The sequence below is a fragment of the Nyctibius grandis genome, chromosome 16 (assembly GCF_013368605.1).
Source record: "Nyctibius grandis isolate bNycGra1 chromosome 16, bNycGra1.pri, whole genome shotgun sequence".
Classification (NCBI taxonomy): domain Eukaryota; kingdom Metazoa; phylum Chordata; class Aves; order Nyctibiiformes; family Nyctibiidae; genus Nyctibius; species Nyctibius grandis.
This window is the reverse complement of record NC_090673.1, coordinates 10,770,178-10,790,356: the sequence shown is the minus strand read 5'-3', so window position 1 is coordinate 10,790,356 and position 20,179 is coordinate 10,770,178. Positions and strand designations below refer to the sequence as shown.

At 49.6% G+C, this 20,179-nt stretch overlaps 1 protein-coding gene across 1 annotated transcript in view; it reads right to left on the bottom strand.

Annotated features, from left to right (window-relative positions):
• Positions 1-20,179, bottom strand: part of COL27A1 (collagen type XXVII alpha 1 chain) — a 134,108-nt gene that overhangs the window by 21,097 nt on the left and 92,832 nt on the right. Inside the window, exons 32-38 of the mRNA XM_068413834.1 lie at positions 19,505-19,558; positions 18,684-18,737; positions 17,112-17,219; positions 3,402-3,455; positions 3,173-3,280; positions 1,628-1,681; positions 1,262-1,315 (exon numbers count right to left, since the gene is read on the bottom strand). Coding sequence (XP_068269935.1) covers positions 1,262-1,315; positions 1,628-1,681; positions 3,173-3,280; positions 3,402-3,455; positions 17,112-17,219; positions 18,684-18,737; positions 19,505-19,558 — 486 coding nt within the window. The remainder of the gene's footprint in view (positions 1-1,261; positions 1,316-1,627; positions 1,682-3,172; positions 3,281-3,401; positions 3,456-17,111; positions 17,220-18,683; positions 18,738-19,504; positions 19,559-20,179) is intronic.

Here is a 20,179-nt window from a genome sequence, read left to right as displayed (position 1 = left end):
GTTTCAGCAGCAGAAAATGAGAGAAAAAGCAGTATGACCATTGTTCATCCCCAAAGCAAAATTTCTGAGGCGTGTGAATACCTTAGAGGAACACAACAGTTCACCCTACCCCACTGACTCCCGCCCACCAGCACAGAGATTCGCTGCTGCACAAGGAGCCTCCAGGCAGAGCACAGAGAGCAGCATGAACAGGGTGTCCTGACATCCAGAAGCCTGAGCTAAAAGGACACATTCAGAGCCCCAGCAAAGACAAGTCCTTGGGATCTCTGTCCCACAAAAACTCCTTTTATAAGCCACAAAGCTCCTGCTTGCACACGTACAGCTGCAATCACACCTGTGTGCAGAGGGAAAGTCGAAAGCGCTCTCGGCGACGGGGAGTGGAAAATGAGTGAAAAGAGTTCACGCATCTTTCCTCTTCATGGGGACCCCAAGACTGACCAGTGCCCTCTACCATCACTTCCCTCCCCGCACCAAGGGAGGGAGCATTGCTGCCATTACCGATGGGACGTGAGGGGCTCCAGCAGCACTGCGAGCGCCGCCAAGGCCAGCTGGGCCGTCCTCGGAGCGCAGAGCAGCCAGCTCCACCGACAGGAAACCATTAAAGCGTGAGTCACTGCTCCAGCCTGAACTGGATACGGCCGTGCTGACTCAGCAAAAGGGGAAAAACACAAGGGGAAACCACCGTGGAAAGAGGGCTCTGACTCTGGGCAGCTGCGGCAAGGGGGGTTGTCGAGGGATGGGGGGACGAGCAAGGTAAGGGGGTGGCAGGCGATGAGGAAAATGGATCAAGGGCAATGGAGAGACCAGTTCTGCCTGCTTACAACACGCTATCGGCTGATTTAAGCACAGATGGGCAGCTTGCTGAAGACCAGCTAGGTTGTGCAGGGTGTTATTCTGACTCGATCACAGAAAGCTACTGGTCTGATTTCTTTTGGCTTGGGGATTGAGCAGAACTTCTGCGGATGCAGGAAAAATGTGTCCCCAGAACGCGTGCTGGCTCGCTCAGCCACCAGCGCAAGGGCACGTGGTGTCTGGAAAGTATCTGCTAGTGGCACGGGTGTCCCCGCGCTCATTTGCAGCAGTAAAGCTGCAGCAGGAGTTATGTAGGTGGCCATGCTGTAGAGGAGGCACCTCTGCCTCTGCCACAGGTTGAGGAGGAGAGTGCAGATGTACGGGTGTTATGGCAGTGGGGCAATCGTCTCTACATCAGCTCAGCTTTCATGGCAGTGGAAGATGAGATGGGTAAGCTCTGCGAACTTACCTTTTCCCCCTTTGGCCCTGGTGGTCCAATTGGCCCTGGTGGTCCCGCATGTCCCTGTGGAGAGCAGACAGCACGTGAGGAGACAGGAAAGAGCTGTTTGACTGAAGGTCCTCCCTGGTTTCCTGCCAGATCTCACAAGCCCCGTGTTGTGCATCCCAGCTTCGGAGGGACACATGGGTCATGGCAGAGATGAACCAAATGCATCTGGAGAAGTCATGATGGTGCAAATGGAGACTAGAGAAACAACCAAACTGAACTCAAGATCAGAAATAGGTCATAGCTTAAGAGCTATTTTATATCCTGGAGTGGCAGTTTTGTTGCATTTGACAACAGATAGAAGCTGGAGGATGAAAATAAAATCCTTACCTGGTAACCCTTTAAGCCAGGGTCCCCTTGAGCACCCATCCTTCCTGGAGCACCCTGGAGAGGCAAGCACAGAAAGCACCATGAGAGTAGCCCATGAGTATTACCCCACAAGAAGAGGATGCACTGGGCTATGCAAAGCAAAGCTCAGCACCACATGAGAGTGTGGCCACCCATTCTCCTGGGCACCGGTGAGATTTGCTGCAGCCATCTGAAATGCTCTTGTTTGGCTTTAAGCTCTTACACAGGGAGAGAGATGCTAGGAGTCCACTCTGTGTTTCTGTCAGCCTGTAGCGATAGGTTTCCCACCTCATTCAGATTTGCTACCAGAAATGGCTGAGCAGTGTGTCCTCTTCATCTGCCCTCTGGATGTCTTTATATCCACACTAGCTTTGTGCTCAGAAGCCCACCAGCGAGACCATTCTCATGCATGACCTAATCCTAAACTGTAGGAAGGAAACCTTTCGGTGTGGGTTCTGAGGCCAAGAAAGGAGTTTTCTGGGTTGTGGTGAGGGCACTGCAAGAGCTGTTTATTACATCTTTAGCAGACTAAACAAAAGGGTTTAAATCAGATCAACAGATTAAAGTGAATTGCAAACTTTCCATATAACTCCATTTAGCGTGGAAGAAAGCCCTTTCCACAGGACAGACTGCAGAGACGTGCTCAGCCCAACAGACTGCTGCTCACATATTGCTTTGCTTCCTTGTGAAATAATCTATGGAGGCTTTGCCAAAGAATATGAAGGGAGGATATATGGGGAGGCCATAATTTTTAGTGCAGGAAAACACTATCAGCAGAACCATTACTCCATCACTCATTTGCTACTGTTCTGAAACATCACCGTGATTCCTGGTTCATAAATATCTCCTGCTTTTTCACTAAGTTCTACCAAATACAGTGCAAGAAGTTTCCTTACCAGCCTGCAATGCATGAGGAGGTACTTATTACTTACCGCTGCTGTCCCAACGCATGTCTCATGATCCTAAAGCAAATTAACTTTCTTCCCTCTCCGCCACACTATTGCTGTTCTCTCTGAAAGCCTCACCTTCAGTCCCCAACTCAAACCCTTTCCCATGCTGTAGTTCTTCTTGCTGCAAGTGTTTTAGATAAGTAGATCAAGAGTGGGTGTAGAAAGAGGGCAGAAGTCCAAGGCAGAGTTCCTTATAACAACACAGTTTGACTTGGAAGCAGCTGTTGCCATGAGTGTGCAGTCTCAAAGGGAAAGATCTTAGCAAAAAATAGCTTATCAGCTCATTCCCTGCTCAAGGAAATTCCCCGATATTTCAGCCCATCTGGGGAGTTGTGAAGAACCGCCACGATACAACGTGAGCTGGGTTCACGGGGCGCCAACACAACCACCGCTATGGAGTCTCTCCTGTAGTGCTCAGAGCAAGGGTTAAGCTGTTTTGGTCAATTAAACCCATCTAACATCATTTCACTCTGTGCTCTGAAGCCTCTGTTGGATTTTGCTTCATTCAGGCCTGTGCCCACCACTGCTAGTCATGTTTCTGTGTGTTGTGTTCAATCATTTGCAGAGCTCTTCTCACCATAGGTCCCAGGGTACCTCGGGATCCTTTAGGGCCTTGGTTCCCCTTCGGCCCCTCCTTCCCTGGAGACCCTGTCTCGCCGAGCTGCCCCTGGTAGCCCTTGCTGCCCTGCAGAACAAAAGCACTGATGTTAACGCAGGACAAAAGTGCTCCTACAGAGGAATATCAAATATAAGCAAAGAAAGGGAGATCCAGAGGAGGAGACGTTATCAATGGGAGATGTTCCTACCTTCTGGCCAGGCTTGCCCTTTTCCCCCTGTTTTCCTGGTTTCCCTTCTGGTCCCTAGGAGAGGGAAAAAAAACCTGTTGGAATGGGAAAGCAAAGTCGTCCCATCCCAACCAGTCACCTCCCAGGCCACTTCCCTGGTACACACAACCCTGACAGCGTCCTCACCCGTCCTGTCCTACTCCTACAGGAGCCAACAAGGAGGCTAGGAAGTGATGCAGGTAAGGCCACGATTCACAGGTATTACTGCAGGAGTATCCTCCAACACGTGGAGGAGAAGGAAACCTCATTGCTTAAAGGTGGAAAGAGTTCTGTGCCCAGGTGACTATAGGGCAACACGGCTGAAGGGTGATGTTTTTCATCTCCAGATCACGTCAAAGACAGGCGGGTGGTGGAAAGCTGCCATCTGACACGTCCATCTGCCCTCAAGGATGCAAAAGAGGAATCTCAGCAGTGCTCCTTGAAGACAGCACCTACCGCACTGAAAAATGGTACCTGCCCAGCCACTGCCCCAGAAAGGGCTGAGATGTGGAAAAGGCATTTACCCTGGTCCCCACGAGATGTTTCCTCTGGCGTGCAGACAGAGCTGCCATCTGTGCACTGCTGCTGTGCACACAGAGTTGTATCTTTCACCATCAACTCAGGCACTGAACCGCATACCGATACTTTCCATATGGCTTTAGGATACTGGCAGTAGAATCATCGCCTCAATAGCAATTCTCCTTATTTTGACCTTGTAAAAACAGGCAGCAATTTCATTTTCTATCTACCTGCCATGCACAGCTTTCTGCTCACTGTGCAAAAACCTTCCCTCTATTTGTATTATTACTGGAACACACAGCACACAGAAATCACAATATACTGATCAGGCAGCGAGAAACGGAGGAGAGTGCAAAACTTCAGGTGGGAGCCACAGCAACGAGAGACAGAAACACTGGGCTGCTTTGTGCAGGGAGCGCGGGTGCCTCGCAGGCAGCAGAACCTGCCGCCCCTCCTTGCACGCACGCAGCAGCAATTAGCTGTGATGAGTAACTAAGTATAGCACGCTCTCCTCAGGGAGCGCAGGGAGTGCATTGTTTCAGTGTTTGACCCCGTTGGCTGCAAGGCAGACAACATATTTTGGATTTGACAGGAAGAAGCAAAAGTATCACTGAAGAAAATAACTCATGGTTTTTGGCAATTGCGACAAACTTTTCAACAGCCTCTACGCACCAGCGCGGCATCGCTCCCTCCGCTCTCCCGCCTCCCAGCTCAGAAGGTATAATTTTCACCACCGTTGATGTTGCAGTCTCAGCTGAACAAAAGTAACTTACAAAGGAGCCGTATCGGAGGGTTTTCACTCTGATCTGAAACGTGGGCCTCCCAAGTGCCTGCTCTTAACACAAAGGAGCAATTCAGACTTACTATAGCCCTGTAGAACTGTGCCACTTCTTCACCGCCCCAAAGGGAATAGCTCCATTTCACCTAAGTCAAACATTTCAAGAGCCCACCTTGCCAACACTTATTAGAGCTTCACAAAGGACAGGTCCCTGCCGAGGAGTACACGACTCCTGTTCTGTGGTCCCTTCCATACTGCTCCTGGGTTTTGTTTGCTATTTTTTTGCTGCCACTTTCCAAGAGATCACTTTTGGAATTATTTTCCCACGGACGCCAAGCAGCCGCAATACGCGATGGATTGTGGGTGCCGAGCCTCCAGCGTCACCCACGTGATTTACACTTTTGACAAGAGTACAGAGAAATCCTCACCAATGAAAGCATCAGCCTGGGAAATGGCCATCCCCATCCCGCTCTGCAGCTAGCTCACCGCTGGACCTGGTACCAGGTCCCTCAACTTCCCCACATATCGGTCGTGATGGGTGTAGCAAAGCGGCAATAACGCTTGCAGACCCTGTTCCGCAGCAATACCGTGCATTGAAAATCTGGAGAGTGAATAGTGGAATCACTCACAAAAGTTTACTGTCAAAACAATATGTGAATGAATAAAGACACAACTGGGATTTCTAATTAGTTGCATAGTGTTTTTCCACCAGCCTCCCTGGACTGTGCACTAAGATCTTTTGGAAGCATGGGCAATAGAGATTTCTTGCAAATAGGAGAAAGCCTGTTTTAAGCTAAATCTGTTCCTGGCCCTGGTGATGGCCAAGCTCTTGATCTTCTGCAGCAGAGGCATTTTGCACACTCAGATGTGCTCCTGCACTGCCGTGCTGTAACAGCTCTTGAAACAAGTACTTCCATGTTACTGTTCCATCCCCGGGATGAGGATGTGTTGCACTGTCTGTAACAAATGCAGACACCCGTGCACTGATGAGATGTACCCTTTTATCACTGAGCAGGGCAGATGGACCCCATTCACAGGGGAGGTCATGGGGATCTCACAGCTACTTCAGAAGAGTCTGAAGTACAGCTGGGTTCCCCTCATCTGGATACATCTCCCATGGAAGCAACAACTGAAACTTGCTTCTGCCCTGTGCCGTGGTCAAACAAGGTCTCAACTTTCTCCAGGTTCCTTCGGCTTGTCTTTCCCTCTTGGTGGAGTCCAAACACAGATATGGGCTCCGATACACTGCCTGTACCGGCTTTTCCCCTTATGACACAGTGGCCTCATTGAGCAGGGATGCTCATCTACTCCAGAAGGCTCTCCTGGGTCCTCCAGCTGGGGTGCGGCTCCTTCTTCATTGCTGGAGAAAAAAAATTGGCAGCGTCTCCAACACTTGTCAGTGATAGTGAGACCAGCTGTCACTTGCAGTAAACCACGGAGATCTTCCTTTGTTGTTAGCTCTCATCTGCTGGTTAAAAGCTTTGCTGGTATAAATAAATGGGTCAAACTGTGCTGGTGACATCATCAGCAGAGACGTGGCTTGGATCTTGCAGCCTAAGTCACCTCCTCACACAGAGTAAGCTCTATCAGCAAAGGATATTTCCGTGCTCTACCAGCATGCTTTCTAGGACTTTGGCCAGCAGAGCTCTGCTGGTGAGCGGGAAGCCTACCATATGTCTGATTTTCCTGGATGTTCTTTCTCCAACTGCGCAGGAATTTTGCCCAGATGAATTTAGAGGCAGCTCAACACTTGTCTGGGGTTCCCAGATATGTGATATCTCTACTTGTGGTGTTCCAGATGTAGTTGCTGTTTGTTGCAATCCCAGATGGTCACCGGGCACATACGCAACGGTTTGCACAGTTCCCAGAAATCACCATGCTGTCACATGCCGCACAGGCAATAACAAGCCCAGCAATAACTTTGGTAGCCTTCAAAAAAGGTCAGATCCTTTTTCTCTCCATTCTTCTGACTCATCTGTCCAGGGATGGAAAAATCAGGGCCAGAACAGGAGTGGGGGTGGTGTGGGAAGGATAAAAATAAAATTCAGTGAGATTGTAACTTCATCCAGAGTCTCCAAAGGACCTCAGGAATCTAGCATCTTCTGGTACCTCTTTCACCACAATGTGAAGTTCCTGGAGTTCCTTGAGTTCCTCCTTTCTTTAGCAGAGACAGCAATGAGGGGCAGAAAACATACAAAAGCCTATACATAAGAATAATTAATTCCAAGTTCTTTTTGCTGGATTCAAATCAGTTGGGTTAGTGTGCCAAGGCACTACACACTCGATGCTTTTATCCTCGGGGTTTGTACACATTTTGTTGTATGCTTTGGGTTACTAGTTTGCTGAGAAAACAAATTTCTTTCCAAGCTTCTTCCATGAACAGGATTATTTTTAAATGGTGATTTCTCTTTATATACCACACTCTTCACTAGAGAAGCATATTCAGTACCTCCAGAAGACGACGGTATTTGTGATGAGGGACAGTGGAAAGCAGTGGTTTTACGAAGTCACACGCCTTCAGGTATGCCAAAATATCCAAGGAAAGCAAAAAATTATTATCTTAGGTCTAGCACATTTAAAATTTCATTGCCAGCTTCAGTATGGGCCCAATTTTATAAGTTTTTTTAGTATGGCCGTAGATATTCCCCTAAGAGAAAAGCTGAATCCTTTATTTTCCAATGCAAATTGATTAGTTTGTAAGGAAAAAAAGAGGGTTTCAGTTGCTGATGGCCTTGGCAGCAAAGTCAGGTCTCCTGCACAGCACAGCAGTAATGTTATTGGGAGCAAAAAGATGAGCAGCCCGGCTTTAAATTCTCAAGGCATCAAATGGAATAATAAGGAAGTTGAATGAACTGCAGAAGCATACACCCCAAATGGAGCCAAACAACACAGTGTTAAAATCCAGACCCAAACTTCCCCCCATTCAGTGATTCTGCTACACGCACCAGACCCAGGGAAGTGGTTACCGAGACGTGACTGTCCTGGTTTGACTCAAGGGGAACGGTGGCACTTGGCACTTCAGGAGAGGTTTCTGCTTTGCTTGCAGACTTACAGCATGGCACAGGAGGGAAGATCTACGAGGGCACGGTACTGAGGAGACAGCTTCCCAAATCCTATCTCACGCAGGTTCAGGATTACTCAGGACTGTTGTGGAGCAGGAGCATGTTTTCAAATTTTTTTGGGTGTGATGTCTGAGGTCACTCAATAAATAGAAGAACGAGAACGCAGCTACTGAGTAAAGAAAATAAAGTGCCAATGGTTATGGAAAAATATGGTGATAGTTTGAGGGATTGGACATAGAAATGGTAGAAAAGTTAAAGCAGCAATAAAGGTAGGAAGCATGAAACATAGGATGGCCATGCCCATATTGTTCAGGGCCCAGCCAGCGAGCTCATTTAAAGGGAAATGAAAAAGCCCCATATAATTTCCTACCGCTCAGCAATGTCTTCATATGAGAACCTCTACTTAATAAACTTTGATCGAGAGACGCCTCCCCCCATGGAGGACAGTTCACAAGCACTCAGGAAATTAGTGGATTATTGGGGCCGGGCATTTGAAGACATAAATGTTCTGGATTTATAAGAAACACATTTCATAATCACTCTGCCTAGCAGTAGTTTGGAAGGGGAGGAGACAGGGCAGCAGCTCCTGAATGAGTATGGGGAAAGAAGAAAGACTCAACTGTTCTCAAGAAGAAAGACCTGATTGTCCTGTGAGGTTCAGAAGGCTTCACTGGGAGCACTGGGAAGTTATGGGCTGCTTGTGGAAACCTGAGTGGTGAGTGCAGGTAGAGCTGGCTGGCTGAATTCAAAGAAAAAACGAGATGGGGAAACCCTCTGAAAAGATCTCGGATGGAAAGACTACAGCTAGCGTCACTATGACTTTCCTTTCAGCTGAGTTCCTCACCTTAAAATGTGGAATCCAAAATAAAAGCTTGTATCCCAAACTCTCTGCTTTAGCGCAAGTTCTTATTTGCATGCAGATGTTGCCCTGAAATACACCACTTTTGGTTTTGTGGATGAGGAGGTCTATTTAACCTGGTTTTTCTACACAGTCACAGTGTCAGGCAGGAAAGAGAATCATGTGCAGAGCAGCGCTATGTGCTCTGAGCTGGTCTGGTTTGGTCTGATAGCCCTGAACTGCCATTAATTTGTTGTTTCTGGGAAAATCCCTTTCCCCCCCCTCTTTGCCTCTGTTTCCTCATCTCTAAGGAAGCACAGGAGACAAATGTGCCACCAAAAGGCTTGATGGGTGGGTGGGAAATGCAGGAAAAGTGCAAGCCCTCTTCCCCGCTGAGCTGTGAAGCTTTCATACATGATGACACCAAAATGCTCCACAGAATGTGCCAGTGTCGGAAGCTGACGACTGGGAAGCAAGGAACAGACAGAGCACTTGGGCAGCCTAACTCCAATTTACACTAACGAGCACTACTCGTGCCTTTTTTTCCTCCCCCAAACACTAAGGGTTAATATCTTCCTTTGAAAGACATGGATGCCCTGGGGTTGTGGAAGAGGAGGAGAATGAAATCCTCTCTTGCAATAAGGAGGGGAATCTTGGAGTAACTGCACAAAAAGTACGTCTCCTTCGTCTGAGTCAGGAAAGAAACCGTGCCAAGTCAATGGGATTTATTTCAAATTCTGGCTCATTTCGACTCCTATTAACTCTAAACGAAGACCAGCTGGGATCAGCCTGCCTTCCCGAGCAGCAGAGAGAGCAGGCAGAGCTGGCCAACTTCGCTGCGAGGGTGAATGGCCCCTCGGCTGCAGGAAAGCAACCTCGGTCGCTGCAAGCAGCGGTTCCCTGGGGACTGGGAGAGCTCTGTGATTCCCGGCAGGACTCCCAGGGCTCGCAGGCAACCGTGGTCCCCTCCAAAGGTTTCCATGGATTTGGTCAGCTGAGTCACAGATACCAGAATAGCAGACAAAGGGAAAAAAACCCCACAATAAAATCTCCCAAACAACAAAACCCATCATGTACCTCTCCATAAAATGGGATGTTTAGACTTCCACAGAAGAGGCTGAACCTGGGGCCACCAGCGATGCACTGAAGCAAAAGAAGGAGAAGCTGGTTGCAGCGCAGGGCAGAGTTGCCCAGGGGTGGCAACATTGCTTCTAGAAGGGGAAGGAGCAAGACCTGTGGACTACAGCTATGGGGAGAGGCACTCGCCCTGACCCTTGCTCTCGCCCTATTCAAGGCAAAGAGGTTAAGCACGTTTGACTACATTCCTGAGCCACTTTATTCCCCTTTGATTTTTGATGCAAGGCAAATACCTGCCTATGGCTTTGCTGGATCTTGGTCCATGCAAGAAGTGATACTCCAAGGCTGTTACACAATCACACACCATAGCCAAGTGCAGGCACCTCCAGCTATAGAAACTGGCCTCCTGTATAGGAACTGGCCCTGCTGATGTAGCAGCTGCTGGAAAGGACAGGCTGCAGGGCAGCAAGAGTATGTCCCATTGTGTCCCCTCCTCCCGTGTGGAGGAGGTAACTGTGGCTTGGGATCTGGGTCATGTACAAGCCCAGGAGACATTCAGCTCTGCAGCGAAGGGCCCCTTCCCTTTGACAAGCACAGCTGTCTCATGGAAACATCTGCTGAGCTGTGTCAGGCCTGTGGGCCAATACAGCCCGTATCGAGCCACCGCACAGGGCACAGGAACGGGGCTGGGGAGCTCTCGGTCCCCCTCTGCCTCTGCCACTGACTGACCTCCGGCATGACCCTGGGCAAGTCACTTCACTAGTTTGTGCCTCTACTGCTAACGCATTATTCCAGGGCAAGATTAGGAGCAGCAATACTAATTTCCTAGATTAAAAGTGTGAGGAGCTCGCTGTTACCACTGACATGCTGCTGGGGCGGTCACAGCCCTCCCCTGCACACCGAGCCCAGTATCCTCCATCCCTTCCACTGCTCAGTCAGAGGGTAACCCCCCGCCCTCCAGTTGAGGGAGTTTAAGAAACTTCTTTCAAGTAAGAGCCCCACAGACAGCCCATAGACCGGCGCAAGAAAAATAGCTTTTCCAGGAAACAACAGCTCAGCACATTATCAAAGAAAGCGGAGACTCCTGCATGGACAGCAGAGATTAAAACCAGAAGTGACTCCAGGAGTGTCCCTCGGTAGCCTCAGTGTTTTCAGGGAGCTGAATGCCATGTAAGTGATGTGGCGTTGCCAGCTGTGGCTGAGCTCATGTGTTCAGAGTGAATGGCTGGATTCAGCGACAGCAGAGCGAGGCGCTTTGTTGCAGAAAATCTTTGAATCATGTTTCCAGTGGCAGGAAACAGAAAAGAACAAAGAGCAAAAAACCACTTTGGGACAAATTCTGCTGTAAGTGATGTTTGGACAACTTTACAATAGAGCAGTGTGTCGGATGAGAACGAGCTGCTGCTCTACCCTGGCATTACAGAGCCCTGAAACCAGCCCCATCTCAGCTGTGACCACAGCGTGCCGTTTCCAGAGCCACTCTGCTAGCTCAGAGCAGAAGGTCCATCCTGGCCACCAAGTTCTCCTTCCACTTCAAGATTGTAGCCTGTAGATGATGGAGAAACAAGGACACAATGGGAAGGATGCTGTCCTCAGGACACCATCCAACACGGCGTGTGGAGTTGCTGCTGCTCTGGGGAGCGACGTGGCTGAGACCACAGCGCTGGAGCCAAGAGCCATGAGTTCACCCAGCGCTCTGTACTGGGTTGGATAGTGGCTTTACACTTTTCAAAGCACTGTGAGTTCCCTCAAAAAAACCTTCTCAGATCTCCACTCCAGTCCAGCTCGGTCACTCTACCCTCTTGGAGAGCAAACAAAAGGACTTTGGACCTTGTCACATCAGAGCAAAAGGATCTAGAGCTCTTTTGGTTTGCTGCTGCACATCTGCACTATGCAGCAGGGCTGGCACATGCAGCCACATCTTCTCTGATGTAATTGTTTATGGCGATTTTTACCATTGGAGCATCTGGCTCAAAGCTTTCCGAGTCCTGACGTGGCTTGAATGACACTGCAGATAGGATTTCAGTTTTAAAAGGAAGTGGAAAAAGAAAAGAAAGCTCCCAGTTTTGCTGAACAACGAGGGATTTTCTTGTTTCAAGCGTGTTGTATTTCATTACCTACAGGCTCTCCAATTGCTTTCCTGGAACTGTAAAACCCTCGCTATCAGATGTCTGCCTTGTATGACAACCAGCACATTACGAAAACCACAGCGCACAGCTATGGAGAGCAGCTGGAAACCCACCGCCTCCCTCCTGCCAACTGGCTTGGGCCTTTCGCACAGCCACCGGCAGATCAGTTGTCCTCGGAGGGAAGGGCTGAAACGCTCTATTTTCTGTAGGTGGAGAGGAGAAGCAGCAGAAAGGGGCACTTTTTTGGGGTTTACTCTCAGGGACCACTTGCCTGTGTCCAGGTGGATGGTTGCATAGCAGTGACTTCAACCTTTGACTCTTATCCTCTGTTGCAAAAAGCAGGATCGACTGGCAGCCGGATCCTTTGTAAATGCACATGTGCTCTCCAACAATGCTGTTTGGGAATTTCAGGCTCTGTGACACTATCCCCTCATACGATTACAGGCTGGCAGATAAATTACCTTTTTATTTTGGCAAACTACACCGTGACACTTGCATTGCTGATGGATGCCTTGCCAGGTTTTGATGGGTTGTTCTGTCTTCCAGTTTCCCCACATACTGTGGAGACATATCCTTGTCCTGCCTTGCTCATATGGAAAGTCTGGACCTCTAGTGGACAACTCCTGCTCCCTGCACCGTTGACCCCAGGATCTGCATCTCCAGTCAGTGTCTCTGAATGGAGATGCCCAAACAGTCCCTGCTGCTCTGCCAGGGGAAGAGATCATCAGCTGCTCACTGCTCAAACAAGCCAACCAGAGGTTGGTTGGCCAAGGCCAAAAGAGAGTCAAGATCAAGTGAAGGAAACAAGTTTGTGTTAGGAGAAGATGGAAACACTGGTAGGAGATAATATGTGAGACAGCAGCTCAGGGAAGGTGCACATCTCCGATGCGATGTTTGAAATCTCAAGTGGATCTTGCACTCAGCTGTGTGTTAGTGTTTCAGGTGCTCTGATTTCTCTCTTATGACCAGGGGGACAACTGGCCCATCCCACTGCTGAGCAGGAACTGGAATTGAACGGAGCAGTGTGAACTTGGACAAAGTGACCAGAAGATAGAGGATACTCGTGTATCTCGGCTCCAGCTGCCTTGAGCCCTGCCAGCCACAGCTGTGAGACTCACAGACCATCTCAGTTGCCAGGTTTGTTTGCTGAAATCTACTGGCTTTGAAACATGTACAAACTGCCCCTGGAGACTCGTCTGGGGCCTCCCTGCTGCTTTTGTTTGAGATTTAAAACCACAGTGGAAACCGGTTTTCAGATATGTTAATACTGGAAATAGCTCAGCCAAGTTAAAGCTAACGATCTTTGACAAATGTTACTTGAGCACTGAGGAGCTCAAGTCGTGCTCAGTCGGTGACGTTGTACCAGCATCGGGACAGCTTTCTGGAAAATGAAATCTTGCTCAGTAAAGCCAGACTTGTACCTGCTGTAGGAATCGATCATCGTGTGAACATCTCTCTTCTGCGTGACCCAGAAGGGCAGCACAGACCCTTTATGCCTCCTCCAGCTTTAGCACCTGTGAAGGTGCTCCAGCACATCCCTTCACCTGCCATCTCCCAGGGAGCTCCATGACTGTGCAGACCCAAGAACTGCTAACCTCTTTCCATCTCTCGCGCTGGCCTGTCGCCACGTGGTGCGCAAGCTTGTACGTGCCCTGCCAAGTTCCCCAGCTTCTACCTACTCTACATGGGGCGCTGCCAGCACCAGGCCTTTGCCCCAGGCCAGTATGTGCAAAATGGGCTGAAAATGTACCAGCAATAAAGCCAGATCATTTCAGAGCAACCATGTGCCTCATTTCCTACATCTGTCAAGAGGACACTTGATACTGGTGTCACGTTCCTTTAGACATAAGCAAAATAAAGATTAAGACTAAACATGTCCTTGCTGTTAAGGAAAAATCTTCAAGATTTTTGAAGATCTTGAACTTGAAGAACTTCAACTGCTGTAGTTGCAGGGGCTTGTGATGGAAAGGTTTTCCAGAGGCTGTCGCTGTTCATGAAGGGCATCTCTCTAGTGTCAAGGCAGAGGGCAACACAGGGCCAAGTCCAAGCGCTGGAGAAGATTGCTTCTATGTCCATGGCTGCAGATGGGCATCAGCTTCCTTGAGCTAATCTGAATCTGTTCCAGAAGTAGATGAGCTACACACTCCCAGACGGATGTCACTTTGTTGGCACAGGTAACTAGACAGATCCTTGTGTGTGTCTCTCCTGCTAACGGCACAGAAGCATTAACATCTCCCCTGTTCCCTTTGTAGATGAGCAGATCTCAACAGCAGTGGAGCACAGATAACTCCTGGGTGTCATGCCAGGAGAGACCTAACGAAGGTGCAATAGCTAAAGATGAAGTTCTCTTTAAAACCAACTGAACGGAGTATTGGACAGCATAACGCTATCACACCAGATGTATTAAAACCATACGCAACGTGCGTAATGTGTAAACACACAGTATCTGCAGCACACCCAAAGCCAACACGCCTCCTCCCTGCAACGCAAGGGCCTCCACACCTTCCCCAGGCAATTTCCACGCCACCCCACAAATCCTGGACAGGAGTTTGTCACCTTGGCATTTGCCCTTGGGTGAATTGTTATCTTTGTCCAGCAGCCTTAAAAACCTCTGTCCACCGTACACGTTTGTGGTGGGCTGTGCCTGTGGTGGCTTTCGTGGCATGTCTTGCAGAGGATGGGTTGACTTGATATTCCAGCTTCCAACCCTCACTTGAAAAGAGGGGGCTGCAGTTATCTCTAGCGGTTTTCATCTCTGAGCTGTAAACTTCATCTTGGCAGAAATCTAAGCAAGATCCCACTAATATTTGTACATTTTCTCCATAGGAAGGCAGGATAAAAGTCTCAAATTAAAAAATGGGAAGAGAAAAATTATTTGCACTTTTGTCAAAAGATTTCCATCTTCAAATGACCTCAGCGAGTACAAGAAGACCAGCCTATATATTAGGTAATGGTCCGGCATTTGGCAGAGGAGGCAGTGCTATTGGGAGCGTATGTGGGTCTCTGAAAGTCTGCTTGAGTTTAGACATAAGGATACACAAAGCAGCATATTAAAATAGTAGATGGAAATATAGCACTCTGCAGTAAAAAAAAACCAAAGGGAGTGATTATGAGCAGGAATCTTGGCTCTGTTGACTCTTTTTTTTTTTTTTAAACAAAACAGAAAACAGCATCATGTTCCCAGGGACATGCTGGCAAACAGCAGGGATGGAGTCTGGGAGAACCTATATTTTATACTTTATAACTTAATATGGCTTTTGCATGATTTTAGTATTTTTATTGGTACTTAAAACATGCACAATATAAACATATGAGCCAGCCAGAAGTACAGCCCATGGAGGGCTGGGCGCTGAGGGCGGATGTCCAACCATGCCTGCCCACAGCTGGGAGGGAGCTGGGATACTGGGGACCACCCCTTGCCCGTGGGACGGTCCCAGTCCTGCAAAGAGCTCCCTGTGGGTACAGCGGGCTGTGGCCAAGGATGGCCTTTTTTGGGGCAGGACTACGGCCTTATTCTGCACATTTATGGTGCTGCACTGCAGTATTAAGCCAATGTTTCCACTTTCTAGTCGAGTTAGTGCTCAAATCCCAACCTCAGCCCAAAAATAACACAAATCCAGCCCCTTTGCTGCTTCCATCCCCTCACACCCTTCTCTCTGCCCTCCTTTTGGCCAGCCACGACATCACCAGAGGGAAAAACAACATGCTCCAACATGGAGCATCCACCCAGCGCTCAGAGGTACCTGCCTGCCCTGCTGCCTCCCACCCATCCCAGGCAGGGATTTCAGAGCTGCCATCAAACGTGGGCTACTTGTTCCTCCTACCACGCGTGGGGTGGGACCCGGCGCGTTCTCCAGCCACACAACCACCAAGACTTGTGCTACAAGCGAGCCCAGCCGCTCCGGCCAGGCTGGCTGCATCCCACGCCGCCGGGCTATCGCTTTGCAGGAGGAGCCTCGTGAGTCCACGCTTCCGACAACTTTGATCCACAACAATAACTACAATGAATAAATCATGTGGTCAAGCTGATAAACTCCGTGTTTCAAGCAGAAGGGCCTGCCCTGGCTTGCAGAGCTGCCCACGGGGGCACTGGGCAGTGCTATCCTCCATCTGGTACCACCGAACGAGCCCCAGGCCAGACCCTGTCTGACCCCTCTGGCCCCGCAGCTCCCATCTCAGGGCCAGAATCACATTTTTTTCTTTCTATGGCACCGAGATCAGACCTCCAAGTGAACCAGACATGCCTAGGATATTCATTGAGCATTCAGGAATAATTTCCTGCTAATTTCTTCTATTTGTTTTCCATATTTAAACGGGAAACATTAAAAGGGAAAACCAGAAGTAAGCAAGTAATCATCAAACTGAAGTGAGAGAGGGCAAAAGCTCGCCATTTCCAAACTCCAGGCCAAGGCCAGCTGTGGCAACCAGGGGAAACTCAGCTCCTCGCAGCCCTCTATGTCCCCCTCTAACACCCTGCGAGGGGCCAGTTCACAGATGCAGCAGAGAGGCACAGTGTCCCAAAGCCTACGGCAGACCAGAGAAGTGAGCCACATCTCAAGTGTGTATCCTGATTAAAAGACCAAACCGTCTCCTGGGTGTAGTTTTTCGCAAAAAACAACGTACTTTATGGCAACACTTGCAACAAGTCACATCTTGGACACCCTCCTGCCCTAAGCGGAGCCTTCTGGTTCACTGCCTGCATCTCCCTCTCAACCTGCCTCCAGGTGTTTTGCTGCAACACAGCATGTCCTGTTACAGTAGTATTAATGTCTACACTAATTACTGCCTTTGTCAAAAAAAAAACAAAAGAAAAGAGAAAAAGCCTATTTATCTCTTGTTAGGGTTTACATGAAATCCAGCGTCCCAGACACAAGACTGCGAACTGTATTTTGTCCTCTCGTTGCAAAAGGATCTTGTCTCTGCCTTTTGCAGCCCAGAGCTTGGTGTGTGCCAGCTGGGCCCTGATGCCTGAGCCGGGGAGCCCATCCTGCACCTCTGGGCTCACGCTGCAGCCGTTGGGAAGGTTAAAGTCATCTTGCATGTGTGGATTTAGACAAGAGCACACAGCCCTCTGCTGATCCTTTTGGGGTGGGATGTAACTGCCAGTTTGGATACGAGCATGCAGGTGGCCCAATGGAGAGCACAGAGCTGTGTTGGGGCAATACCCGTACCCCGGCCACCTGAGACACACGCCCGGCTGCCCGTGCAGCTTGGGGAGGAGAGCACTAATTCCTACAGGAAACCCATGGACCGGCTACGGGGGCGAGCGGGCTGGTTTCGCAGACTCACTCGGACACCTGTGATGCCGGGATATCCAGGAGGCCCTTCTTTTCCCTTCAGTCCTTCATTGCCCTTTTCTCCTTTCTCTCCTTCCAGGCCTTGTTCTCCTTTATCTCCCTGTGGAAGAGAGGAGGGTGGGAGCTTTTCATACCCACACAACACATGGGTCATTGTACATGGCTCTTGCAAGGAAAAAACCCACCACATAATTAATATTTCAGGAGTCTGAGAGGAAGAGAGCCTGCAAGCAAAAGGATGAATGAGGATGAGTCATAATACACTTGACAATTACAAAATGAGCAAAACCAGGTTTCTTTTTTTTTTTTTTTAAGTCTCTTGGCTGGAGGAGAAGGAACTCCCCCATTACACAGGGTAATCTGAACCCCTTTGCTTCTCCTGCAATAAGACCTGAACCACCCACGTGAATGAGACAGGCGGACAAGATCTGAAAGTCTCTCTTGCCTCACCCAGAAGCCCTGAACTCAGGATGCTGAAAGATTTTTAATAGGATTGGTTTGTCTGGAGTGGCTGCTTGGCATTTGCTGCCAAGCGGGAATCAGCCCAAGGCTCGAATAAACACTCTGCGAAACAGCGTCACCTTGCCCCTGTGAAGGGTTTGTGGTCCGAGCAGTAGGTATCATGCCAAATCACCGTTCTTAGACTTGATGGCACCAACTTTTATGGGCTAATTCTGTACTGACAGCAGGACCAACCAGCCTTGGCAGAGTCACTCCTTAGTGAGAACACAGCAACATCTCTCCTGGTTAGAGAGATACTCCCGCAGTGAGCAGTGGCTCTTCTACTGTCCAGAGCCACACTCAGGTTGAAAAGATCTCCTTTGGTTCAAGAGGTCTTGGGGACAGTTAGCGGTGGCAGGAGAATACAGAAGCTTTGTCTGTCTTTAAGGAAGAGTCTTTTGGTCCAACGTTCAGAGATAAGCAGTAGATACACATGGCAAATAGTTTAACTAGAATGAAGCAATAAACTGCATTGTTGTGGGACCGGCTGCTTTTTCTTTCCATGGAACAAAATTGTTGGCCTGTTTGGAAAGGCTGGCTGTGCAGGGACAGAAATCAGAGTCCTGTTCCAAAGGCAAGGTAGCAAACTCACAGCAGCTAGATAAAGAGCGCAGTGCGAGCCCTGAGTGAGCACCTGGGGCTTTGCCAAGAGAAAGGGGATCTGGTTTCTTTACTTGCTAACAATATTCTGGTCAGTGGTGCAGAGGAGAGTGATGGACAATTCTTGATTTCCCCTGCCAGGCCCAGGAATTCCTGATTAGTTGGAAATTTAATCTGTAAAGACTCAAATAAAACAGACAAACTGTTGGAAACTAGATTTTGAAGAAGTTGACCTTTTTGGAGATCTGCTCAGATGCCAAAAATGTGGGTAGAGGAGTGAAACAGGAGGAGTTTGTTATGTGTGCTTGCAGAAACAAAATCCTTGGAGGGAGCAGGGCAGAGGCTTATTGCACAGGGGACCCAATAACCCCCTTGGCTTCAAACCTGCCCCTGGGAACCATGGGAGCCTGAGTGCACAGAGATGCGTGTGAGAGCTGAAACATGCCATGAGAGTGAGGTTTACCTTGTCACCGTCCGGCCCGGGTGGCCCGCTGTCCCCTTCCAGCCCCGATTCACCCTGCAAGACAAAACCAAGCAACATAAGGCTGTGCCCAAACATGCTTTTCTCCCCGTGCTTTTGGCAGCTGACTTGTGGCAGTGAGTCAGGCTGCAGCGACAGGAGCCCAGCCCTGCACTTTGACACATGTCCTGTCTCACACCCTAACGCTGAACAAGCTCTCCCTGGAGCAAGAGCAGGAGTTCAGCCTCTTGCTTTATTCTGAGCCATGGTTTCTCCTTCACAGACCCTGCTGCTGGCCTGCGGGAAGACCTCTTTCCCTATGCTGAAAAAGGGGGCTCGGTCTGTATTCATTTAACCTGGGGCTTCCCCACCCTGCTCCAACAACTGACCTTAGTCCTGAGAAGGGACAAGAGCCACTGCTGCCTTCAATCCATGCATTCATCCCATCCCTGGCTCCCTCCCACGTGTGCATAGTGTAGCCAGTGTTTCCCTGCTTAATGCCTTCTGTGCCGGCACCTCCCTGCCCCGCGCACCCTCCCGGTGAACAGGACGGGTCTGTTCCCACACTGCCCCTTTCATACGTGAGGTTCTTACAGCACTTGGCAAAGCAGCCCTGCAGCATCGGAGGGGCTCACGTAGGTGAGCTCAAGCTGACAGGCTCTGCGAGGAAGGTGTTTCCACCACCCACAGTAGAAACAAGGGCCATAAGGGTTATGGGGTGCCCAGAGCAGGGTCTGTCTGCCCAGGCTGTGGGTGAGCAGGGAACAGAGCCTCTGCGGAGCTGATAAGGCACAGAAGCCCTACCAGAAGGTGACTGTACTCACTCTTTGGCCAATGAGGCCTTGCTCTCCAGGGACTCCCAACTGGCCAGGGTCACCCTAAAAAGAAGGAATCAGAGACATGGAGACAAACTGTTTACTGACAGCGAGTGAGCATGCAGCGCTTCCCATTGCACCCCTCACTTTGACGTTTTCTTTCCTTCTCCTACACAAACACCTTCACTTCCGTTTGCAAGGGGGTCGAAAGGACAGGTTGGCATCACCAGCAGCCCTGCTCGCAGAGGGCCAGCGCACATCTTGCAGGCTCTGTTGCAATGACGCTCAACAGGATGGGGGTTGAGGAGCGGTTTGTGCTGCCTGCAGCTGCACAGCCAGAAGATATTCCTTTGGCATGGCCCTTCAGCAGGAACCGCAGCAACGCTGGGTGCAACACAGCGCTGCAGCAGGCACACAACTGGAGTGAGGGAGAAGAAAGCTGGCAGTTCTTTGAGCCCCAGCATGACTGAGGAGGGTGGAGAAGCATCAAAATGAACTGAAGGTGCCTGGATTTGGCAAACAAATGGATCCTGGCGACAGGCTGCGAGGTTACCCTGGGGGTACAATGGCCATAAGGAGCTACCCACCATATGTGCCCACCTGAGCTAACTGCTGTGCAAGGAGGGGAGCTCAGGAAACGTAGAGACAGAAGGAGAAAAAGACTTGACTTATCCATACATCTCA